This window comes from Nipponia nippon, unplaced genomic scaffold, assembly GCF_047370975.1.
Source record: "Nipponia nippon isolate SJK-2023a ecotype South Korea unplaced genomic scaffold, ASM4737097v1 scaffold_16, whole genome shotgun sequence".
NCBI classification, from domain to species: domain Eukaryota; kingdom Metazoa; phylum Chordata; class Aves; order Pelecaniformes; family Threskiornithidae; genus Nipponia; species Nipponia nippon.
In genome coordinates this window covers 6,244,543-6,270,171 of record NW_028262332.1, presented here as the reverse complement: position 1 = coordinate 6,270,171, position 25,629 = coordinate 6,244,543, and the positions used below count along the sequence as shown (strand labels likewise).

General features: G+C 40.0%; 1 protein-coding gene across 17 annotated transcripts in view; it reads right to left on the bottom strand.

Moving 5' to 3' along the window:
- SPTAN1 (spectrin alpha, non-erythrocytic 1) overlaps positions 1–25,629 on the bottom strand; it is a 52,979-nt gene that overhangs the window by 3,483 nt on the left and 23,867 nt on the right. For 4 of the 17 annotated variants that reach the window (XM_087752579.1, XM_087752580.1, XM_087752577.1 and 1 more), the window contains 33 exons: positions 25,352–25,444; positions 24,842–24,976; positions 24,194–24,342; positions 22,808–22,867; positions 20,365–20,563; positions 19,012–19,116; positions 18,170–18,193; positions 17,783–17,818; positions 15,846–15,893; positions 15,145–15,236; positions 14,607–14,751; positions 14,311–14,492; positions 14,032–14,131; positions 13,702–13,899; positions 13,419–13,565; positions 12,764–12,867; positions 12,465–12,627; positions 11,974–11,988; positions 10,074–10,205; positions 9,580–9,717; positions 9,113–9,217; positions 8,684–8,892; positions 7,723–7,843; positions 7,449–7,570; positions 6,767–6,899; positions 6,211–6,309; positions 5,772–5,931; positions 5,464–5,540; positions 5,091–5,300; positions 4,525–4,821; positions 3,911–4,023; positions 3,044–3,061; positions 1,162–1,224 (listed from right to left, as the gene is read on the bottom strand). In XM_087752579.1, the coding sequence (XP_087608705.1) occupies positions 1,162–1,224; positions 3,044–3,061; positions 3,911–4,023; positions 4,525–4,821; positions 5,091–5,300; positions 5,464–5,540; positions 5,772–5,931; positions 6,211–6,309; positions 6,767–6,899; positions 7,449–7,570; positions 7,723–7,843; positions 8,684–8,892; positions 9,113–9,217; positions 9,580–9,717; positions 10,074–10,205; positions 11,974–11,988; positions 12,465–12,627; positions 12,764–12,867; positions 13,419–13,565; positions 13,702–13,899; positions 14,032–14,131; positions 14,311–14,492; positions 14,607–14,751; positions 15,145–15,236; positions 15,846–15,893; positions 17,783–17,818; positions 18,170–18,193; positions 19,012–19,116; positions 20,365–20,563; positions 22,808–22,867; positions 24,194–24,342; positions 24,842–24,976; positions 25,352–25,444 (3,992 nt within the window). The remainder of the gene's footprint in view (positions 1–1,161; positions 1,225–3,043; positions 3,062–3,910; positions 4,024–4,524; positions 4,822–5,090; positions 5,301–5,463; positions 5,541–5,771; positions 5,932–6,210; positions 6,310–6,766; positions 6,900–7,448; positions 7,571–7,722; positions 7,844–8,683; positions 8,893–9,112; positions 9,218–9,579; positions 9,718–10,073; positions 10,206–11,973; positions 11,989–12,464; positions 12,628–12,763; positions 12,868–13,418; positions 13,566–13,701; positions 13,900–14,031; positions 14,132–14,310; positions 14,493–14,606; positions 14,752–15,144; positions 15,237–15,845; positions 15,894–17,782; positions 17,819–18,169; positions 18,194–19,011; positions 19,117–20,364; positions 20,564–22,807; positions 22,868–24,193; positions 24,343–24,841; positions 24,977–25,351; positions 25,445–25,629) is intronic. The other 13 variants (XM_087752585.1, XM_087752578.1, XM_087752581.1 and 10 more) reach the window with 13 other exon arrangements.

Below are 25,629 nucleotides of genomic sequence, written 5' to 3'. Positions count from 1 at the left end.
ACCAGTGTTATTCTCCTGTAGATATTTAAACAGTTTTTGTTGTTTGTTTATTCTGACTCATCCTATTTCAGACTGACACGTGTACATCTTGTTTGATTCTTATTTCTTTATATAGTTAATTTCTAGCCCCGTTTGAAAGCCAACACGATCAGCAGCCACACTTCATGCCAGATCCAAAGCGCCTGCTTTACTGGACCTAAGGGAATTAGAAACTTAGTGCAGTCCCACCCCACTCCACCGTGCCCAGCACACACACGCACACACGAACTACAGGTGATTCACTGGAGATGGGCTGTGTTTGCCAGTAAGGTACGGAGCTCTACAGAGCTGTGTTACATGGGGATAAAATAGGGGGAAAAAAGACCTTGAAAACTATTGGTTTGGTTTAAAAGTAATCTTAATACGGCATAATCACTGCAGAAAACTATCGACCTCTCCTGCACAGCAGTGGTTGCGGACAGTTGCCTTTCCCGCCCCACCTCTCCCACGCTGCGCCCAGAGCAGCTGAGGCACGGCCTCTCCTCTCAGTCCCATTTCCACGCTGAGATCACCACCGCAGTGATGGTCTCCAAGTTCTACTTCGTATGGACTAGCTACGGGAAGTCTCTGGATGCTGCTTTTCTCCCCGAGATCCTAAGCAACTTTTAGGCAGCAGTGTTGAAGAATCTCTGTCCTTTCGACACGTATGGTGAGAGTTCATAACGTGCATGGACAGCAGGTCTGGGCGCTGTGCGGGTGGGCTGTCCTCTCCTGTGACTCTGTGCTATCTAAGTTTCTAAAACTTCAGTCACTGGTATTTAAGTCACTGAACCCAGGTTTTCATCCCCGCTGAAATCTATCCTCCTACATGCTTTTGAGCTTCTTGAGAAGGGGATTTCGAAAGTGCTGAATCACTCTGTAGCAATGAAAACGCACCAAACATCTGGGTGTTTCTCAACGCATGGTTAAGGCTCAAGTTCAATGCACATCTAAAGAGATGAAGCGCACGCCCAGAACCCTGAGCAGGAAGCTGGGAACCAACCGTGGAAAAGAAAGAGTCAACAGGGAAACAAACCTCCAAGCATCTCTAAGCCGTGAAAGTTAGTTGGAAGGAAAGCGAGCCTTGGAATTAAGGAGTGCATTTGAAAACCAAAGTGAGGTAAGAAAATAAGAGGAAAAAACCTTCCAGATAGATCATCCCCAACTTCATACTGATAGACACGAATGACACGACGATATGCTATGCTAGTCAAAGAAAAGAAACCAAGTAAATTCCAAAAAGGAAAAAAGAACAGAGGAAAGAACACACCCAAACATGGCCACTGCAGCGGAGCCACACTCCAAGCCAGCACCACCTCGCAGCAAACACAAGCAAGTACTTGAAAGAAAATTACTCAAATGCTGGTTGCACAGACACAAAAATAATCTGTTATTATTTTCGTGTAAGTCACAAAAAAAGAGTCTCACTAAGAGACGAACGAAGTCTTGCAGTTAACTCATCTACAGATTCTTTAAAGGCATTCTTCCTAAACTCCAAATTCTTGTTCCTCCCCTTCCCAAAGAAAACCTCCTCCAGGCAGCGCCGGGTGCACACAAGCAGCTACGGCACACTGAAAAGCAAGGTGTACACATGGCAACTCTTATCTCAAAAGTTCTCTGAAGCTCTGCTTCCCCTCTTGCCAAGGAAGGCTAAGCACAGCCAATGCCTCTTTGAGCTAAATCTGTGTTTTTAATCTATTCACGCAGAATTAAGGACAAACTCTGCCTGGCATATCAGCAGCCTTCTGGTAATTTGTTCAACAGAAGAGCTTGGCGTGGTGATCTCAAACTCTGACCCTATGTCTTTTAGTAAATGGCTCCTTTCTGTTCGCTCATTCTTGAATACCAGAACTGATCTACAACACTGCTTTACAAAGGAGCAGAGAATTCAGCATCCGTTCCAGGAAAATCTGCTCAGTTCCATTAAACTGTACAACAAAAATGGGGCAAATTATTTTTATCTGGCAGAAACAGCAGAACACAAGACACTGTGATCATTACAGAGCAAATAAGAAGCACAGTTATCTGCGAAGATTCCACCCTTTTATTATGAAAAGCCTTCTCTCTTTATGAGAGAGGCCCCTGCCTCCTCTCCGGCACTTTACGCAGGGCTGACACGCAGGCCCCTGCACCAGGTCCATACACTATTCGTTAGCATTTTACATTAGGTCTTATTACAAAGCTTCCATTGTGCTGCAGACTTTTAATACTGAAGAAATTTAAATGGACAGACACACTCTCAGAGGGTTTGGCAGTCTGAAGACATTTAGAAGATTTCAGTATTTCCTTTCCACTCCATGACAAATGACCAGCGTGCATCCTCATCAGGAACTACTCCCATGGACACAACGTGGGCTTAAAACCGCAGGCGTCAAACTGCCTGCAAACCCGCACACGTTCATGGGTTCCTGTAGGAAGGTTTTGTTTTCTCCTATGAAGAATACCACCTTTGCGGGGCATGGTTATGCAGCAGATTAAAAAATGAGAAATTCGTATTTGTATACTACAGAGTTTTAAGAGAAATAATTTCAATAAAGCCTCTTCATAGGAATCTTCCCTCCTCCTTACCAAAAACGGTCAATACTTGGAGCTTCGAGAACAGTTATAATGGAAAAGTTTATTTCACTAAGCAAGTCTCTGAATGCTGGAAAACTAGGAATGTCAGCTGTTTTCCAAAGGCAGCCTATTCTGTGTTCTCGGATACCTCATCAGATTAAGAGCCTTTTCTTGTGCAAGCCCTCAGAGAAAGCAAGAACAAAAGTTAGGATTTCCATGGTGTGCCAGTGGCTACCCATTAATCATTTCTTCTGCTTTTGACTAGGAAATTGTTACGTTTCTACTGGTTTATACTTAATCTACTCCAAAATCTTGTTTCCTGTGTCTGTGCACCTCAGCCACAGATTGCTCTTTTCAAATAAAAGGGGTTTCAGCGCAGCTTTCACAAGCTATGTAACAGCAGAAGAAAACACACAGAGAGAGCAGAACACATCACCAAATTTTTAAAGATATAAAATTCAATACTAACCCATCTAGCAGGTAAGTCCTGTAGAATGTGAAGATCCAAACATCAGGCAGCAGGACAGAGACAAGACAATAAGAGGGACAGAGATTTGGGTGGGAAGCAAACATCAAAAAGTTAAAAATCGTATTTATATTTCATTATTTCATGAAGACACATACAGAACTATTTGTAAACGCACAGAGACAGAGAATCACAGGATTACATGAAAGCAGAACTCGCCTCCTCTGAACCACAACCAGAGTGCGTCAGAATTGGCTAACAGCACCGAGCAGTTACCTCTGTTTTCTAGAAACATGCTCTTCCGTTCGCTGCAGTTCTTGACCTCTAGATTTTTTTATTTTGAATGCACTTATTAAATCTTTACTCCTTCTCCCTAGGCAAGGATATTATTAGACAGCACCCTGGGTAAGTGATGACAAAGTAGTCTTAAGCTTTCTTCACAGCTTCTTTCTCTATTGAAATTCTCTGAGATTTCTAACATGCTATTCAGTACAAAAGGAGCACTAACAGAAACGCCACTGGCACTTTGCACAGTCTGCTTCGAGCTATTTGCTCCTCGCCCCCCCAGCTGTACTGCAGACTAGTTCAGGAATAACTGGAGAAGAGTGAAGTCCTGGATAACTGGAATTACGGCAGGAGAATGAATTCAGAAGCAGAAACATTTTTAAAGTCTGGCGTTTCAGGGCTTTTCTCTTCCCTGTGGCTAACAGGGCCTCCCTCAAATCCCAGCTGCAGGAAATGGATGAGTCCTGAATAGCTGTTTTTCAGCAGGAGACATTTACAACTTAGACGGACCAAAGAGATGTAGGATGGATACAAATATTAGCTGAGGAATGCTCTAAGGGCAGCTCCTGGGAATACAAACTGTACCTGGTCTCCTGAATCCACTGATGGAAAGCATTAGCATGCTGAGCAAATTCCTGGCGCAATTTGTCATTTTCTTCCTGCCTTCGCTGTTCCTTCTGCAGCTCCAATTCACGTTCCTGAGAAATGACAAAAATAATTTCAAACAGTGAAATAATGTGATTGCCGATTGGCCTCCTCCTGTAATAAAAAGCAAAAACTAAGAGCTGCATACCAGCACGGTTCTGAAGCTCAAAACAAGACTGAGGGCTCAAAGAGCGTCCTGGATATCTAGACAAAACCATCTACGGTGACAACACAGAACACTCCTACTGAAGCCTTGAGAACTGGAACTGAACCAGCAGTTACTTTACTGCATAGCATGGACACTAAACATTTTATAGCTAGGAAGCGAGGGACATGGGCTTTGTCTTTTGAAAGACTGCAAATGGAAGACCATGAAAACAAGTTTATAGCTAATGGAATTTTTTCCTCTGCTCCCAAATTTCGAGGTATTTCCATCTGTAGTACAGTGACAAACTCTTGTACTGATTATCTTGGAGGACAACTTCCACGGAAGACTTGAAAGGCTGTAAACTATGAAAAGAGCCTCTCTCTCTCTCTCTCTCTCTCTGACTTGCCTTGATAATTTTCTGCAGATTCCTCCAGGTTTCTTCAAGAGCCTCCATAGTAAACCAAGTATATGGGTTAGAGGCTACACGGAAGCTCTTGATCTGGCGATCAAGCTCTGCCAGCTGGTTGAAGTCAGCTTGGGCAGAACTAAGCGAAGAACGGAAAGCATCATGAGCTTCTCGCAGTGCTTTGATTTCTTCCAGCGAGTTACAGCGCACAGGATCTGTCAGGTCCTCTTCAGCATTCTCAAACCAACTGTTGAAGGCAGACGCCTTCTTTGCAAAAGTCAGGAACAGATCCTCAACCTTGAAAAGAGCAAACAATCCAGTTGTTCAGTTTGGTTGTGCAGTAATGCAAATACTCTGTATGAGTTGATCTGGAATTAACATGCATCAATGACAGTTTGCCCTTATTACTTCTTTCTTGAAAACATCTAAAACGTTCTTATGACAAGTCTCCAGGATCTCCATAATCATTAGCTGCAAATGAAAACGCTGCAGAAGTTGCAAGCGTCTAATGTTTTTTTTCAAAGAGAACAATTAGATTTGTGCAGCCCCATGGTTTGGCCACTTACCTTTCTGAAATGCTCCTGAGCCTCCAAGAGTTTCTTTTTCCTGGCAGCAGAATTAGCAAGTAGCTGATTCCAGCGTTTCATCAAGGAAGCATGCCGAGCCTCAATGGCCTTTGATTGGATATGTTTGGCTGCTAGCAGCTGGTCTTTCAGAGCAGTGATGTTTGCAATTCCCTCCTGCTGGAAAGCCTGAAGTCCAGCATCAAAAGTTTCCTGAAGCATTAAAAAAAAAGAACAAAATATTTTAGATTGTAGTTTTATTTAACCATTCCAATATCCTGCATATATTTCAAACATAAATGCCAGATCCTCATGTACTGAAGCGTTCACTTGTTCTCTCCATCACTTACAAGGTGGAAGCAGCATTAGCACTAACCTGTTTGGTGAGTAGTGTTTGCACAGAAGAGAGGTCGCGTCCATAATCATCTGTTTTCAGACTGTTTTCCTTCTCACCTGGAAAATGAAACAAGTTTAGTAAAAATGTCAGTGTCTGTATCTTACAAATTCCCTCTATTCCAAATCAGGTTACCTGAAAAGCATAAATTAGGTATAGCACTGCTGATTACTTTGGGTTTAGGTCTGCTCGTTACAACAGCAAGCAAGAAGGTATTTGAGATCTTTTGAAATGAAAGAGCATTTCAAATTTCTTTGTGACAGGGTACTGTGACCCAGTGCAGGACATACCTATCCATGACTCCACTACATCTGCTTTCCAGTTGAACTGGAGGAAGGCAGAGTTCTCATCCAACTTGGCTTTCCTCTGAGCTGCTGCTTTCTCCAGATCCGACACCTTGCCTCTGAGGCCCTTCATCTTGGCAGTAATGTTCTCCTCGTGGTGATTGTTCTACGTGACAGCAGAAAAAAATGCACACTATGTGATCTTAAGGCCTTCCAAGGCATCCAGTAAGTTGGTGACAGAGCAAGGACTTCCACTGAAAGATTTTGTCCAAGAAATAGCTTTGAAAGCAGTTAACACCAAAAGCTTATTCAGCCGCAAAAAATGAGCAAGAGCTCTTTTCAAAGGGATGACAAATCAGTCCTCACAGAAGAGTAAGTCTACTTTGACATGAAAATGTCCTGGGTAGCCTTTGAACGTTTTTCTTCTGCACCAGTTTATGCTCACCTTTTTAATGAGATCCTCTCCGTTAGCACAAACATCGTTCACTCTGTCTTTGTGGACAGTAAAATCAGTCTCGAATGCTTCGTGCTTTTTCAGCAAGCCCTGCAAATGCGAGACACAGTCACTCGTTTAAATAATTTCTCACCACTTCTTAAAAATAAAAAAAAAATGAAAATAATTTATTGTTATAAATCAGCTAGCATAAACTTTTTCTGACAAAAACTATTACTCTTAGCTGGTTAGCACAACTTGCTGTTTTTCTGTGGACAAAAGGAGACCGATACTGACTTCCAATATAACTTCAGCCATTTGAATTAACCAGGACTGCCCATCAGAGGTCAAGAGGTGCAAAGCTACGCCAAACTGCAAGTCATTTCTACGGGAAATAACATACTTGGGATGCTTTTATGAAATGAATTAATGTTTTTTACAATGTAGGCTTTCAAAAGGAACCAACAATAACCGCTAAACTGGAAAGACAGTTAAAGAAAAGGTTCGTTAAGCTCTAACCAACAATAATGCAACAAGAACAATAAAGAGCTGACAACTTTTTCCATACCTGGATAGCAGCAAGGGTGTCCCCATAATCCTCGCTGGCTACCAGTGTCATTTTCTCATTGATCCAGGCTTCTTCTTCCTCAACATTTGCTACAAACTGCTGGTACTCCAGAGACTCCTCTAGACGCTGACCTCTGTATGGGAAAAGAAAGGTAAAATCAGTCGGAGTGTTGCTTTATGGCCTTTAGATATAAGATGTAAAAACAAATTACAGTAGCAGAAAACCTAAGAATGTACAGAGACTGAACCCTAAACACACAACGATTCACACTTCACTTCTCCAGCAGCAGACTGCAATGTCTACAGCTCTAGAAATTCACTAGGCCACAAAGCCTGCAGCAATTAAGGACCAAAATGAATCATTTTCTCCCAACAGCTTCTACTCAGAAAAACATCCAGGTGGTGGATTAAAGCCAGTTAATTTCAAGTCTATGGTTTCCAAATGGCACAAGAAAAGGCTAAACACGGCATATGTCAAAAAAAGACTCATGTTTCTACTGAGGAACATTATCACTAAAACTCTTTTCAATAGTCTCTAAGAGTCTGTCATCAGCAACACGTGCTATTACATCATATTACTGACTCCTGACCCATACCCTAAACCCCTGAAATTCAGTAAATCTGGTCATTACGAGTCCATGTAACTTTTAATACTGGATTTTACAAAAACATGTCTCACACACCTAGCAGCTGCCAACTGTTTTAACTCTTTCCAGTGATCCACAAACTGAGCCAGTCTCTGCTGTATCTCCTCCTTTCCAATTGTGTTATCATCTGAAAGCTTCTTACCAGTGTCCAGAACACCCTGCAAAGCAGAGAAACACAGTGTTAATGGAACTTGCTCTCTTCTTATGCCTTCTGTTTGGATGCCAGCAAACCTATTACTGGCTTTCGTATTTGCCACAAGCAAGAAAGACGCTGCTTATAGTGAAATCTGTCAAGGAGAGAGGCATCTACCTGGATAGCAGGTTCGTGGGCAGCTAATTCTGCTTCTAAGCGCTTGTGTTTTTTCCTAAGGTTCTGCACACCAGTTAGATCTCTGCCATAGTCCTCTGAGCTAACCAACAGTTTCTTCTCTCTAAATTCAAGAGAAAAGAGAGAAAGATAAAATTTGAAAACTACTTCCATAGGTCAAACCTGATAAAAGGAAAAAAAGAAACCAAAACCACTGCAAATAAGGAAATGCTCCTCATAGCACAGAAATCTTGGATGTAAAAAATTGTCTACATGAGTTATCAGCAAGCAGCAGCTAGCTCCTGGCAGCATATTCAGGAGTACTGTGGGGGGGAAAGAAAGGTGACAGAGGGCCTATCGTTTTTCTCTGAAGGATACAGTTTCTCTATACTGTTTTCTTTCTAGTAAGATAGATACCTTCTGTAAAGTTTACCTGCTGTTGCCCAATTTTATTTTTTTATTTTACAAGCATGACAAAAAAAGTGCTCTAATTTGAATGATTTCAATCCAGCCCACTTCTTTCCCTCCTCCCAAGATACTAACACCAATATGGGAAGAGCATTTGATTAATTACTACAACTGGCTAGAACAACAAACAAAACCAAAAGTACTTCAAACTGAAAAAGTAAGGTTTGAATTTTTGCTAGGAACTTTCCTAAGAAGAGTAGAGTCAAATTTCAGTTATCTGGTGCGGGTCTAAACAGCATTACTTTTTCCAGTACAGAGCTTTCCTTCTTGGGATTTAACCAAGAGAGAACTGTAGATAAGAAGCCACACCCAAGCTAGTGCTGAAGCCATTTTGAATATAGTTTTCTTGACTGGGGGCAAAGGTGATTTCTTGTAGAAGCACATACCTGTGCAAAAGGCAAGTTATAAAACCATACTACAGACTACGAATGTTGTTAGCAAGCTGGCAGTAAGCACATGCCCCCACGCCAGAGCCTAGAACTTCCAAAATACACACTTGATCCAGGACTCCTCATCGTCCATGTCACGGAAAAACTGATGCAAACGGTGGGACTCGTTCAGCTTTGCACGGCGGGCAGCTGCCATACTCTTAATCCTCTGGAAGCGCCCATTAATGGTCTCACGTTTATCCTTTACTTGGGATGTATCAAAAGCACTGCTGGTCATCAAACTGTCAGCCTGACTGTTCAGGTCCTTCAGACGGTCCTGGAAACATAGGTGAAAAAGCGTGTGAATTGCTTGGACCTCATTTCTGTGTTTGTTATGTCAGTGTAAAGATCATTATCTGACTGCTGTGCAGAGTCACGGTTTTTACTAAGAAAAAATGTTTCAACAAGTATATGACTGCAGCATGTACTGAAGTGGTATCTGTAGAATTTGCTAATTACTATGATTTATCTTCCAAAACGAAAAGAGAAAGCAATACCTCATGAGCAGATATATCAGCTTCCAGTAACTGATGTTTCTTCAGAAGGTTGTTAACTGATGCCAAGTCCTTCCCATAGTCTTCAGATGCCAACAAAGCCTCCACCTGGGGGTGGGGAAGGAAAAATGGGATGGAGAACAAGTTGTGTTTTCACAAAACCCTTGACGTTATGTCTTTAAAACTGTGCACATTAATTCTCTTCTCCATTTTCTATAGCGTGGATAAACCTTTGCCTCATCACCTGTTTAATTCCTACAAGATTCTATGCAAATACGCTTCTTCTCACCTTATTTTTTATAAATAACATAAGAACATCCACAAGATTTTTAGTTGTAATGAAGATTTTTTTCAAAATAAATCTAGACTTGCTCAAAGGTGGACTGTGCTCCACAAAATCTAACATCAGCCAAGGGAATCAAAAATTAGAAGAACAAGTCTTGCGAGTAAATAATCCCAATCTCAGTTACCTCTGAAAGCCAGAAATCAAAGTCCTTGATTCCAGTATTGAAATTCTGTTGCTTATTAGCTTCTTTCAGTTTCTGACTCTTCTCTGCTGATTTCTGTACCAGGAATTGCCACTGGTCAGCCAGGGCAGCTAGGCGTGCCTGTTATAAAATAGAAAAGATAAACGCTACAAACTACAAACATAAGTTCTGCTAAATGCAAAACCAGAATAAGGTACAAGTTTGGCTGCTGATGCCAGATATGCAAATTGCACAGTCACTATTTCATACTGCCTAGCTATAATTCAGTTCAACTTTTACATCCCGATCCCAGGACCGGAAAACTTCTCACCCTTGAGAACGAAGCAGAATGATTACCCTGATTTCTACTGCAGAGTTGAAATAGAAAAGCTTCTATAAAACAAGATTTGTTTTCGAGGGACGCTCTCCTCCCCCAATTACCCAAACACTTCTCAAAGCAAAAACTAAGCAAATCTTCTAAGACTTCTCGCATCTACCTTGACAGCATCCTCACTGCCGGCACACGCTCCTCTTTCAATCAGAGAGTTCCCCATATCAATGACTCCACGGATCCGATCTGCATTGGCATGGAGCTCAGCTTCAAAGGCTTGGTGTTTCTGGTGTTTGCTCTGAATATGACAAAAGCAAAACTGTTAGAGACTGGGCAAAGGGCTCCTAAATTGTTCTCATGGGCCGAGAGGAGAGCACAAGAGTTATCTACATACGTGAGATTTCTATATAGCCTGATCTAAAGAAGTTCTCTCTCAGTAAGAATACTTATTGTTCACTCAAATAGTAACTCTCATTCATCTGAGTAACCGTCAAGCTTTGACCTAGCAAAACTGTCCATGAGCTGATACATACAACTCAGGCAACATCTCCATTTTACAGATGCCAATGCAACGTTCCTTGCGTTAAGCTTAGCTGTTACTAAAATAAAGTTTTCTCATTTTCAGTGCCATCATCTTTGAAAAGCAGCAATTATACATACCCTAAGCAGAAGCACAGTAGAGCATCCCTTCTACTCCTAGAGTAATTTCATAATTTTCTATTTCCCTTCCTAATCTATAGGTAATTAAGAGAAATCACTGCTGCAGCCTATCTGCTTTCTGCACAGTTTTGATATTAGTCAAAGTCATACACGGCCACATTATGTATTAAAATAATGAAGTAACAACCAAAAACCTCTATAAAAGTAACGGAATTCTTTGTTAAAAATTTTTCTCTACTGAGTTGAGAGCACCATGAGAACACTAGGAGCCTTGGTGTGGGAGGAAGTATACAGTTCTCTCTCATACATACACGATCCATCCACCCACCAAGAAGATAACAATAGCACAAAAATGACAAGACAGAATTTACAAGTATTAACTGGAAATGCTAGTAACATTGGACATGGGTATACAATGCCCTGAGAGAATGGAATGAAAGCAAATGTTAGATTAAAAATAAAAGATGGAAAATACTATAGCACTGGCACGAGAAATTCTGCATGAACTGCTTTATTTTGGGAACTGTTAATCCTGAATGCTGAGATTATAAAAACATATCCTTCAAAGCTAGAATTACCAACATGTAAAATTCAATTAAAAAGCTGCCAATTACATATCTCCATATAATTACCATGACAACAAATCCCAGACAAGCCTTTTTGGTTTAATATAAAATTCTCATTTTTCAACAACAACAAAAATTTAATGTACCACAGCCGAAAGTGACAAACAACGATTCTTTCCTTTCTTACTCTAGTTAGCTTCCCCTTTCTTTGTTCTGTCTTCTCCTTCCATATATCCTCATTTTACTCCACTTCTTGGATTCTTACAAGTCCTGTCAGCTTTCCATCTGGTACTTAGCTTTTTCTGGAGTGTTCCTTCTATATTATTCCCTTCTATGCTACTGCTGCAAGAACTAAGCCATCTAGGTCTCTCATTTTATTGAATCCTCCATCTTCAGCATTTGATTCTACAAATGCAAGCTAACGGAGTTGGCATCGTGTGTCATGTTAAATCACCACCACTCTAGATCGGGACAGGAGGATGACAGGCCCAATAACCAAATTTCTGAAAAAGGAGGATAGAAACCCATTTTTCTATGGGCTAACTCCTAAAAAACCCCACCAAACTACATCGCTAATGCACCACAAATTAAACAGATCATGCAGAACACCTGCAAAACAAATACGTAAATAAATGATGCTGAATGGGCATTAACAAAAAAGCCACACCCACAACATGAAGATCAACAGCTGTACCTGGATGTAGGTCAAAAACTAAGAGAAAACAAAGAGATTGCATGAACTGATGGATGGAGCAACAGACTGCAACCAGACCTTGTGCTCACACGTAAGCTATACAAAGAAAACAAATTCACATACCAGGGCTAGTCCAAACTACTTACCAGCAGTTTGGAAAGCTATAAAACAGATTGAGAGAAGTAGTTCAGTGCATTCATACTACTTCATAAACCAGTATTAAAACATAAGAGGTAACTTCAATTAATTATTCCTTAATACTAAAAAATAAATGAGACTTCAGATTTCAGAACATAAGGCAGAGATGAGACCCAAGAACTCCATTTCCTTATTTTATTATCTAGATGCTGGGAGAAAGAACAGCTACTCAGGGGTTTCTTCGGGAAAATTGCTGCTGCAGATAGCACATCTATTATTTATTATATGCATCAATAATTACCAAGTGAGTTCTATTTTGGCTCTCCTTTCATGCATAATGTACCTTCCATTTTCTCCTTGTTAAACGGAGACCATGTCCAACATGGTGTATAATTCTGTTACCACTGAACAAGAATTCCTGACCGTATTTTTTCAAACCAGAGTACGTTTTGCAAGTTAAAAATGATATTTTGATTTTTGAGCCAAGAATCATATTCACCTGGATATTTGTGGGATCCTTATATGACTCATCGCTTGCAGTTTGGAGCTTTTCACTGATCCAAGCTTCTATTTCATCCACATCACGACTGAACTGCTGGAGTGTCTGAGATTCTCCTAGCTTCGATCTCTTTTCAATCATTTGAGCTTTCAGACGAAGCCACCTGTATGCAATTAAATACACATGTTGAACGAAAAACTAGGAGTGCACACCCCATCATCTTTAACAGCTACAAAATGTTGCCAAAGAGCATTCTCTTTCAGTCATATCTGCACCCCATCTAATAGGACAATACTGACCTGTCCAAAACCTCATTGCGTCTGTTAGCGATGACTCCTTTTGCATAATGATCAGCAGAGATCAACTGGTCGGCAAAAGACTGTAAGACAGCAATTTTCTCTTCCTATTAAAAACAGAAGCCATAAATTAGAGCCATGGTTCCTTAAAGTCAAGTGATGAGCGGGGTCTGAAACACAACAAAGCTTTTTTTTCTTCTTTAAATATGCATTACTTTAAGTGTGACTCTATGAAGGAAGTCTATCTTCTACAGGACTAGAGAGTTCAACTTCAGAACATCTTTCACCTGTGGCATTCTGGAAAAAAGTATCTTTTGGACTTTAAGCTACAGCAATATGACCTCTCAATAAAAGCAGGCAGCTTTCTGTCACAACAAACTGAAAATATACCTTTTTGTGTTGTAAAAAAAGAAAAAAATTCATTTCAAATCAGTAAGAGATTTACACAAATACTTGCCACTATTCCTACACTGTTTGTAGGCAGCGAAATACATCCCCTATCTCCACTAGCCGCTTCTAAACTTCTGCAGCAGATCCCAAATGGCTGAATATTTAGAACTGAACTTTAGAAGCCATACACAGTAGTCACTTCTTCTGCTAATAATCTGCCTAAGAAAAACTAAACTATTTTCCCCTTACTTCAGGCTACACTCCTCACCTGGACATTGATTGCCTTATCAAAATCTTCGTGTTTCTTGATGAGTGCCTCCACACTGTCTAAGGAGTCTCCTTTATCTTCTGTATTTAGGAAAGCCTCTCGGGCAGCCATCCAGTTTTCAGCTTGTTCACAGTCCCGATGAAACAGCTAGGGAGGAAAAAAAAAACTCCAAAGCATGAGAAAGACAGACTGAGAGCACCGCTCATCACTAGGAAAGAATAAACTTTCCTAGGAAAGGAGGGATTATTTTTCTTTTAAAAAAGGCAGCCGAGTTCTGTAGTACCTGAAGTTCTAGGCACTGGTCTAGCATCATTCTGCGCTGGACCCAGGCCTTCTCTAGGTCTGTCCGTTCTTGATCTAGAATATCCAGTTTCTCCTTGATCTCTGGGCTGGCATAGTGTCCATGAGCCAGAAGTTGTTGTCCAAACTGTTCAAATGCCTGGAAAGTGCCAGCCCTCGCATCTATTTCAGTGCGGTGTTCCTGCAAGGTACAGAGATGCGTTATTAAATAACCAGACGGCAGAGCTTGATCTATTTTTGGAACTCTAAATGGAAAGCGTCAGAAAAAGAAACGTTTGTTGATGTTTATGATACACGCTTATCTTTCACATACCTGGTGCCTTTCCAATAAAGCTTCAGCTCCAGTCACATCCTTTGCAAGTTCATCTGAGGAGACCAGGCCCCGGATTCCATTGATCCAAGACATAAGGTCCCTGTGAACACACAATAATACAGAATTTTTCCCTCCCTCCATTGAAATAAGTCAGAACAGAAAAAACAGTCCTCTTTCAAACCCTCCCCAGAAATATTCCTGTGGAACAATAAGCCATATACACTTCACTAATAATATACCAGATGGACAAACTGGGGGGGAAGAGGATAGCATCTTTACCTGAAATCACTGAGGAAACGCTGCAGGTCATGAGAATCTCCAAGCTTCTCTTTGCGCTGGTCAGCACGTTTTCCCAGACTATTCCAAGCCTGATTCAACTCAGTACATTTTTCCTGGAGATCTTCAGCAGATTCTGGATGTGACTGGATCAGACGCTGGGCAGTTTCACCAAGAGAATTCACCTAGAATTACAGAAAGGGAAATAAACACAACGAAGACAAAAAGCAGCTTTCCTATAGTTCAATAATTTCCGCTAGATAAAAAGAAAGCTTTTGGGTCTGTCCTCACAATCTCACCTTGTCTCCAAGAGCTGCCAAGTCTCTCTCAAAGCCCTCATGTTTGCGCTGCAGAGCCTGCACACTGGCCAAGTCATGTCCATAGTTGTCTGTATTTAATGCTTGATTCTTCTCCTCTATCCATTCTTTTGTTTCATCAGCATCTCTGATTTGAGCAAAGGGAAGGCAAAAAGAGAATTAAAGTGGAGGTCATACTAGGATCTCCATTACCTAGCAGGTCACTAATTTCCAGAGAAGCTCACGTAGTTGATGGTTCTATTAAATTATTTCCTAAGATGACACAAGTGAACTTTGGCAAAACAGGACAGTAGTCCTGACCTCCCAAGCCTTGCAGCAATTCCATGCTTTTATGTTAACGAGTCTTTCTTTTTCTAGGAAGAACATAAAGAATTCTTGTTGGACCACCGGTGGTCCAACTTCCACTGAATAAGCTGGGGGTTGAAGTACGGTTTGTTTAGAATAGGTACCACTGTGTTTTAGAACTCTTACAGACAAAGTATTCTACTGAATAAGATCAAATACGATACAAACACCCCACCTGTGGAATCTCTGGACCTCATGAGCACTGCCCAACAGCTGGCTTCGCTCCTCTGCTAACTGCTGCAGAGACCTCCAGCGCTCATTCAGTTCCTGCAAAACAAACAAACAGAAACCCCCACTGATATTGCAGACCACAGTTTTATAGCATTTCTGTTCAAACAAGAAACTCCGGTGCTGGACCCACTGAAGCTTTATGATGTCAAACAGAAAACTTTAGTATCCAGTAACATTTTGTTCACTACGCTTATCTGCGCCTTCTTCATTCTGCTGACATTTGCAGAGATGGCAACAACCCCTTCATCTCCATTTTTATAGGCTTTATTTCAGGGGTCCGCTGAGGATACTGATAGCAATGCTGGAAGATTCTTTCTTTTACAGTATATAAACTTCATCAAGCAGTCAAAAAGATAAATGAAAAGTCGGCTGGCCTTTCACTACAGGTGAAGGTTACCATATTCTAGCCTAGTTAAATAAAATCATTTTAAGGGCTTCTCCTGTGATAGAAAAAACAAATGATTTCATGTAGATAGTAACATATTAATGTAACCTGAGAAGCAAGTGCTGTACATGTCAATACTTCTTTCAATAAGTTCATTCAAAAGGGTTTATAAAAAATAATGAAAGACAAAGACTATGGAAAGGGAAGGTGAAACAACGTTCTCAGCTTTTAAAATAGCTCAGAAAAAGTTGTATTCTTACCTTAATTGAGGTAAAGGTTGCCACTGTGTGTACCATCAAACGTGCAGACTGTATGAAAAGGCAGAAATAATAAAAAACATGTAGCATTAAAGTCAACTCTAACCAATCGGCACCAAAAATCAGACTGAAAAAAAAACAAACCCCACGTCCTTAAAAATCCATAATGACTTGGCCCAGGTCAAAAATACAGACCTTGTAAAATACAACTCTGCACAATGCAGGCATAGAGAAACATCCCAGATTTTAAAGGTTTCAGTGAAAACTGTTGAATTCTTTAATTTTCATATACTTCTTTAGAACAGTGTTTTGAATACACTGTTATTTCAGATGAAAGAGAGAAGCAAACAATAAGAAAATCAACGCAAGTAAATTACAAAAGCAACAAAGAATAATTAGTTGCAATACCCAATGTATTATAGATCAGAGCAAGAATAGTTAGAAATTTACAAGTGAGTACTACCATGTTAGTGTAAATTGAAACAAACAATAGCAGTCTTAATAAGGACAGAAAAAAGAAAATGTAAAGTCAACATTCAATAAGCAAATTAAAAAAAAACCCAAACAAAACCAAACCCCTAGTCATGGGGACAGAACAAATAATCACCTAAATGGTTTAACTCTTGGCTGAGTTTTTGGCAAAATCAGCTTAGCGGTTAATTCAGATATTTCTAGAACATCATCAAAATTGCTGAAGGCTAATTATAGAAATGACAACCAATTCCCTCCAACAGGCAATCTACTTTTCTGACAACGATGGGTTACTTGCAAGTTCACCCCTTTGCAGATATACACAGAGAAGAACTTACAGTTTGCTAAGTTACTACGAGACTCTTAGGATTCAACGTACATGTGCACAGTCTGTGCAAAAAACACCCCCAAACAACAAAACCAAAACAAAACACCACAGCAATTCTTGTTGACATGGCTGCATTTTCTACAATACTGTCAAAATACTGTATACTTATCTGGTTTTCCCACATTCACACAACTTAAAAGATGTACAAGCAGCTTTAAGCCTAAGAGGGTGGATGCAAGACATGAAACATGGGAATGAAATACTAGAGAAAAGCACAATGTTGGATAATGTAAAAAATATTAAAGATATTTTTGTGCATCAGCAGGTGACAGCTACTCCATTGTAAGCTACTAATGAATGGAGAAAGGCTTCTTTAACTATTGTAGAAAATGAGCTAGAGATGGATAATGGAAGAAAAAGATACTGCTATACACATACAACATATTCCTTACTAAAGGAATATTGACATAAATGGCTTTGATTTTCAGGAATAAAAACATTTCTTTCTGCTGACTACATAAAAAAAAGAACTCATGCAAGTGAACAGGGACTATTTCGCACCTAGTGGCCATGTAAGACCAAAAAACATTGGTATAAAAACTGGAATCAGCCTTACAGTACAAGCTCAAAACAAAACGGAGTTTTGCAGCAGAGAGGTAAAAACCAGACTGTCAGCAATTTCTACGGCTAGAGCAATTCTGTTGGAAACCTATCTCAGCTATTCTCATAATCATAGCTGCAAATAGAGAGCTGACATAGTTACTTCACTTTGCCTAGATGGCTTTTATTTTTAAAACAAAGAGCAGTACCTATACGACATCTTTACATACAGATTCTCTCAATATGTAAGTACAAAGGCGAATTCCTGCCGAATGCTCAACAAATTTTTGTAACGTGCTTGTTGAAGTTAAACAAGCAAAGTGAAATGAAAGTCACGAACCCTAAATCAATACCAATCCAAACACTTGCTGAGACTAGGACACCATTAAAATCACTTTCTCAACAGTCTTTAAAAAGAAACAGTGGGGGGGGAGATAAAAAGAAAAAAGGGCATGTGAGAAGGTGTATGGTCTAAAGAAGATGATGTGCTGTAGTTTTTGTTTTACTTTCCTGTTGTGTGCTACTAAGTAGTGACACGTACCTTCCAAGGAGAGGCTGTCTTAGAATCAGTTTCATCCTGTTTGAAAATGTGAAGAAATAGCTTTAAATAGGAAGCAAAATCTAAAACTATCAGAATATAAAAAAAAAAAAAAATTTTTGAACGTTCTCCATGTTCAATCCTTTAACAGAGTGCACACATTTTTACAAGTATTTGCGCCATTTTGGGTTACCCTGCTCTGCACTGATTTGTGGTGTGGGGTAAGATACTCCGGAAATAAATGGATCAAAGAGAAGATAATCTTTTTATGTCCATTCAAAGTCATTATTGAGTTCCTTCACGGAAATGGACTACAATTATGGCTGAACTTCTACTTGTACATCCCAAACCTGTTATAATTGCCGCATTATCTCAGAAATTAACACTTACCCTGGGCATCATACCATAGACTTCCTGCAAAGGAAAAGGACAAACAAACAACTTGTTATTTTCTAACAGAAAGAAAGCTTTTACTGTTTTTGAGAAAGGGAAGATAGCAGGAGATATGCTTCCCTCCTTCTACAAATTGGTTACCAGCATGTCATTAAGCCAAACAGTGCTCGCACAGCCTACACATGTAGCAGAAATGGGAGTTTGACTACTCAACCATCTACTGCAACACAACATCTTCAAGCTCAGAAAATAAACTTCAATACTCTGTTGGCACCAGACAGAATTAGCTACAGAAACAGCACAAGTATGTGAAAAGCTTGGGAAAAAAACCAAAAACCAAAGAAAACCCACAGGTATGTTACTAAAACAAAAAAACAAAACCAGAAAACCCACAAAATCCCTCCTACTGTAAGCTGAGCTCTATTTTATTTCTCTTTTCCCCTAGCATTCCTCATCATTTTTCCTGCAAAGAAATGAAGGCTGAATTTCAAATTTATATGAAGTAAAGCTAATGCATGGATTCTCCATGACTTTTAACACTATTTTAAAGACTTTCCATTCCTAAAAAAAGAAAACAGCTCTAGACGGTGCCATTTGCTATAGCACTATTTAAAGAGAAACAATTCAAAGGGTACCCTTGTGATTGCCACACTACAGAACAGGCATTAAGTATCTCTGGTTAGAATACCAGTATTATCAGGCCAGAGAGCAAAAATGAACAGCTAGAATCTTGCGATTCTAGCAAGCGGAAGACACAAAGCGGAAGACAACAGACAAAAGAAAGGAAGAAAGTCCTTCGCCTCTCAAGAGGATTAGACTAAGTTAGAAAAAACGTGGACCTGTTGCTGTACTGCTTGCACTTCATCTGCCATCAACCCTTCTGACTCCAGGTCATTCGCAACCTTGTTTATGTCTTTCAGACGTGACTCGTTAGCTTTTAAATCCTGCACAGAACAGTAAAATATCACAGCATTAACATTCACGCAAGCAAAACATGTGGAACAAGTTGGCACATCACAAAAAGTACACGGTTTGTAAACAGCAGGAATTCAGCACACTTGACTTTCACAGTTACGAGTGAATATACAATGCATGAGAGTCTATGCCAAGAAACCCCAGCTGCCAGCGCCAGCCATCCGTGGAATACAGAAACGCACTATCAGAGCTTTCCATACAAAAAGTTAATTAACAATCAGGAATGGAATACACTTCTAAGCTGTCAGGTATACAACATTACCAACATGAAGATCAAAAGCTATCATCCATATTACTACAGGAATAAGCTAAAAGGCCAGCTTAAAAAGTAATTTTACTAAGACACTCATATGCTTCCAACCAAACAGACTGACAGAGAGCTCTCTATAAAGCAGAAAGGGGACCTGGTTAAAAAAGTATTAGTGAAGAACTTGCACTTAAAATTTAATAGGTGACACATTTTCATTTCAGCCATCAGCTTGTTTTTAAAGAACCCAAATCCAGTAACTGCTATCATCTTCTCACCTACAGTACTAGGTTGGCTCAAATTGTTTGTTAGTCAACTTTCAAGCTGTAAGCATGATAATGACCACAGAACTGTCGAATCGCTGTCTTTTCCAATGTATAAAGTCAGGCATCTTTGCATTTCAGTGCTCAGTATCTTACCAAAGTAGACAGAATAAACGTATCTGCCCAAGCAATTCTTTCACACCTCATGCAAAGAAAAAAAAAATAAACTAGTGTTGCAAAAATTGGGAGAAAAAATAAAAATGAAAGGCTACCAGCATTTTGAAGCAGATAATTATTTTTTCATATCTTAGGAAACACTCTACTAATGGAACTAAAACGCATCTTTCCTTTCAATAAAAAGGAAGAGGAATAGCTTAACTGAAGGTTATGCTTTACACAGAATTCCTCCAAAGCTTGGCAGGTTCTATATTTGAATGTGTTGAAAGAGAGTTTCGGATCTCTGGGAGCTGGGAACCATGTAGCAACCTGGAGGCTGCAACCAAACTGAAGACTTTTGAATGTGGGATTCTCTCTATCCTCACAAAATAAAATTTAAAAAAATGCATATATACCTTTTCATTTCCAATCAAAGCTATCTTTCCTTCTCAACTATGCTCAGCTATGAAAAATTATCACAGACATCTGACCAGAAAGCCTGAGGGGAGAGACCAAAACCAACACACCCATTATGCAGCATTACAACATACCTTCTGAAAATCATCAAATTTCTTCTGTAGCACCTCCACCTGCTCCAGATCAGCACCCACTTCCTCATTTGTGAGTGCAGCTTCCTTCTCATTGATCCACTGCTGAAGCTCATTAGCTTCACGGAAAAGCATGAATTTTTTGCAGCTTTTTTCTAGCATGCCTTTACGTTTTTCTCCCAGCTCCAGGAGAGAGTGATACCTGCAACAAGCAGAAAGGGAAAGCAGAGGGCAGTCAGATTGAACTGAGCAGAGTCACAGTAATTTACCAAGTACTGGTATCACCAAAGATGTGGGAAATCCCTGCAGTCTACACACTGTTCTCCTACAGAATGATCTACTTGCACGTGATTAGGTAAATGTCAACTGTACACGTTTCTCCTCTACGTGGATATGCACACCAAAATGAGATCTCCCACATGCAACACTTCATTGGGCAAAAGCAAACCCAAATCACAGCTTAGGTCAGGGCAGGCTCTTAAGCTACAGCAGCATTGCAGTGCAGGAATGACTCCATAGGGTCTTACTTTCTGAGAAGTATTTTCCTATAGTACATCAAGTTTGCCATCAGACTATTAAAATCCACTAGCCTCCCAGCTATTGGACACAAATGTCTTACCTAGCTATTATTCAGTGCCAAAATCTGCTGAATGTTTAAAAAGAGGTATTATTTCTTTGATAATGCAGCTATATTCAACTGGGAAATCCATGAAACTCCTTTCACATACACTGTTTTTCTATCTGTGGAATTCCCAACAACATCAGTGAAATTACTCCTCATTTACATTAGAATAAGTGCAAAGTAAAACCTCTAAAATGTTTAAATTGGTTTGAACAAGCAAATAAACCTCAAAAGACCAGCCATTTATTTAAAGCCACAAGAAAACTGATGTCTCCTATTTGATTCCTGGTAACGAACTAGACACAGACGATCCCACAAGACCTTTCCCAAGCTATGGCTGAAAAAAGCCAACAGAAGTTTCACAGTCACTGACACTGAATTACAGATCTCTTCAGCAATGCCTAATGCCTGTTTTTAAAGAACCTGCATTCAGAAAAGCCACACCATTAACACTCATTCTTACTGTTACCCTATTTTAAGTCTTCCGAAAGATGAGGTATTCTAGCTGCATCTGGATGGATTTTTTTATACCCTGAATCAGACTGCATATTGGTCTACTGCAGTGATCAACAGCAGCAACTGATTCTCATTATTAAGCCATGAGGATATCCATTTTGATGCTATTAAATCAAATACTGTAAGACACTGCTGAGAGACCTGCAGGGGCCTCCAACGGGGAAAGGGTAACCTTACAATGTTTTCATTTCCCACCTTGGAGCACACAAGCAAATACTGAGCAATTACAAGTCCCAGCTTGAAGAGTCAGCGGTGTAGCATTTTCCTAACCAATAACTCAGAGGTGACACAGTCTGTTGAAGAAAATCCTTGATACCCTGGGCTGTAATGCCTATACATCACATTGATAATCAAGTCTTTCCATGGAAGCAGAGACTTCGTGGTTTCCTGTCTGTCCTGGTTTAAGGCTGAATAGAAAGGAACTAAGAATCTTTCACATTATTTTTCAATGGAAACATTCTACCCTGACTTGAGGAAAACACTGTTTTGAAGCCTGCCCCAACTGCAGATGTTTGCCTCAGCATACATTTTTAGGTTTTAAGTGCTTGTGAAGCTCATAGAGGATCTGGGGCAAAATTCCTTTAGAAGCAGACCTTCCCTCAAAGCTGCTTTGCAACACTTCAGAGATTAACATAATACTTTCACTTTTGATTCTCAAGAAATACATTCTCTATGAAAAGACAGTCAGGCACAGCCCATGAACACTATTATTTTGGATCTCCCAGCAACTTTCAAGAACATAATACAAACCTGGTATTTTTTCCAGGAGATTTGAATACAAGTTTGAAAACCACACTAATGTTATAATTTAAAAAAAAAAAAATCCTATAAACTAATGCTTTTTGACTACCCAGCTTGAATGTTACTTTAACTATGACAATCCCACCCTTCCCAAACTCCAAGGTATTCATATGTGATGTAATACTTGGTGTATATACATATTTATATAAACAAACTAGTATTTCTATCTGTACCTCAGAAAATGCAAGATATGCTTTTTAAAGAAAACAGTCTAGATATCACTACAGCCTCATTTGGTAAGCAAAACCAGCATGAGGGAAAATAACGTCATCAACCAATTTAGCAGCACACAGGTGACCAACAAGATAAGCAGCTGGCTGGCTGGCTGGCTATAAAGAACACATGAAACACATACCACGACACTCATCTAAGCTAAAATAATTCACATGGCAGAAATTGCTTCCTTCATGTCTCTTTGGAGCAGCTTTCCCAAAGAAAGAAACAAAGGGAGAACGAACAGTGACAGTATGGAGACAGCATGGTTTAGAAAGGGCTAATCCTACTCACAGTTCTTCGACCTGTTTCATACGCAGAGATACACTGCCGACTTCCTTAGTTATGAGAGTCCTGCACAGACAGAGGGAGCACAGCAAATGCATGCAAAAAATTAGTCAGATTAACAAAAATAATGAAAGCAGCAGCTCCATCCATGGGTTGTCTGTGGTAGGAGATGGTTAAGAGTTCACATTTAAATGGAGAAAATTAGGTGTCATTCAGAAGCAAACGAAGCAAATCAGACCAGGAGTACAATTCACATAAGGAAACCTCAGCAGTACAGTTGAACTCTCTCTATAAGGTCTCCTCATTTCCTGATCATTGTGCCATGTGTTTGTAAACTAAAGGGTGGTCTCCTCTCCTTGGCTCTAAAATAAGGCACCCCTGTTCTAGTTCTTAAAAGCAGCATGCAAACCCATAGAGAAAGTTACACATTATTAAAATCCTGAACAATGCCTCACAATTTTCCAGCATCCTTTCTTCTCACTGGTACAAGCTTTTTATTTTTATTTCTTTTTTTTTTTTTTTTAAATTCTAGAGCTAAAGCTAGTAATTATTGTATGTCACTGTAATAACTGGTGACTCAAAACAACTGAGTGGGAAGAAATTCTCACGTAGAATGACAGCATAGCTGTGCAAACAGATGGGAGCATGCACAAAACTTTCAGCTTTGGCTTCCAAGTGGCTTGATAAGATGAGCCAGTAGCTCACAGCTATCACCCACAGCCCTTGCGTGAACTAATCTACAACTACCATGTGCTTTAGGAGGCCATTACCAAGCAGCCGTACAGTTTTCTCTATTTGCAATGGCATGTTCCTCTTCTAAAAGGAAAAAAAAAAAAAAAAAAAAAAGGAGAGAGGCATGGTTTAGCCCATGTAATGGCAACAAATAATGGCACCGCATTTCAGGAAAAAAAAGTAATGAGCTAGCACCAAAGTAGTCACAGCTCCTAAGGAGGTTACCTCCAGAGGCAGCCCTATATAGGGAGGGTACTGTACTTTATGTAACCAAATTTAAGAAAGCTTTTCAAAAACAGATCACACATTAAGAAGTGACAACTACAAATACAAGAGCTGCTTAGGACAGATATAACTCACAAACAAGTTTAAATTGTTAGGTACAACAACAACAGGAACACATAAAATACTGAAGTCGGACAGCAAGTTGAGCTCTAGGGTCGTGAGTTTTACAGTTAAAAAATGGGAAAAGCAACAAGAAAATCTAGAGTAAGAATAAAACAACTCAATATGGTGCCCCCAGTAAAGGAGCGCCTTTTTTTGCTCCAATTAATTACTCCCTAGTGTAAGAGGCATCAGTGTAAACTTCTGGCATACGCGAGGCAAAGGCCAAGCCAGCAAATGCTGGATGGGTGTTGTATCTCATCAGTTAGATCTTACTGATTGTCAATTTGCTCCTGTCGCAATGCTATGCTGCCTTGCTCTTCCAGGAGATTCTCTCGGGATGCAGACTGGGCAGGATCTAGTTTTTTCACATAGGCAGCTGGTACAAAGCCCTGACGGTCATTAACTTCAACCTTCCACCAGTCCTAGAAAGGGAAGGGGAAAAAAAAAAAAGCAACCACTGTGAGGCAAGCACCAAGCATAAAGTATGCTGAGCAACCGAAAGCTGCAAATTAGAGGCTTCTATTAACACAAGAAAATGAGCGACGCTCCCAACAGTTTGCTCTTTTTATGGAGATCACTTCAAACAAACTGTCCCTTGAAGACATCTAGGTCTTGCTTCCATGTCTCCCCTTGTGTTTGGTCAAAAATTCCTCAACAGTAGGGAAATAAGTTTTCTCACAGACACATGCCCTATAGCCTATGTTGTTTATCTGACTTAGAAAAGTTGGCAGCCATAGAGGAGTCATGAGAACGAGCTGAAGAGGTATGCTAAAGTGCTGAATGGGAACATGGACTAAATGTGCAAATTCTTTAACTTCTTTGAACGTTCTTATTCAAAAAAACCAAAGCCAAAAACACTCCGCAGAGCACACACCACCAAGCAAGCCAAGCAGCTCAGCAAACCAGACAGCAAGAGCATACCTTGTTGGTGCTGTTGAGTAAGGTGAGGATATCTCCCTTTTTCATAGTCACCTCCCGGGGACTCTTCTCTTGGTAATCATAGAGCGCCAGAACAAGCTCTTTTCCAGTTTCATCATCTGTGGGAGCAACTTGTTGCTAAACAAAGAAGGAGCGCAAGAAAAATGAGTTATTCCGTGTGTATTACAACCAATGTAGTTGTCCTAAAAAATACTTCAGCCTTAGTTAAAGCTACTGTGGTGCCTTAAAATGATTCTTGTTGAAGTAAATGTAATGCAGATAGACTTATTTTAGGTACTGTCTGGGCTTAACCCTTGAAAACCACCACATTATACTTTTTTCTTCCAATGCAACACAGCTGCCTGTTATGATTATAAAAACAGACCACAGAGTTTTTGACAAAATCAAGTACAGTCTGCAGTAAGCTCTCAAAACTAAAAACTGTTATTAAGCTTTGTCTTTACCTTCTGCTGACCCAAGAATTTTAGCAACATAATTAGCATCTTTCCTTACCCTGCATGACTGGGCCTGTTCCCTTAACGCCTGTATGCTACTGCCGTAAGCAGAAAGATCAGACATCAAAGCTTCGTGCTTCTTCAGAAGAGCCTGAAAGCGAATGATAAAAACAACATGTACACCTAGCCATTTTACAAATACTACTCTGCTTAAAATATGTACTTTGGCTCCATACAGAGGGAATGTGGGTTTTTCAGAGCTGCCAGTCTTGTGACTCTCATGAGAATACCTACTTCTATTTATTCACAGGCTAGATAGCAGTCCAAATGCTTACT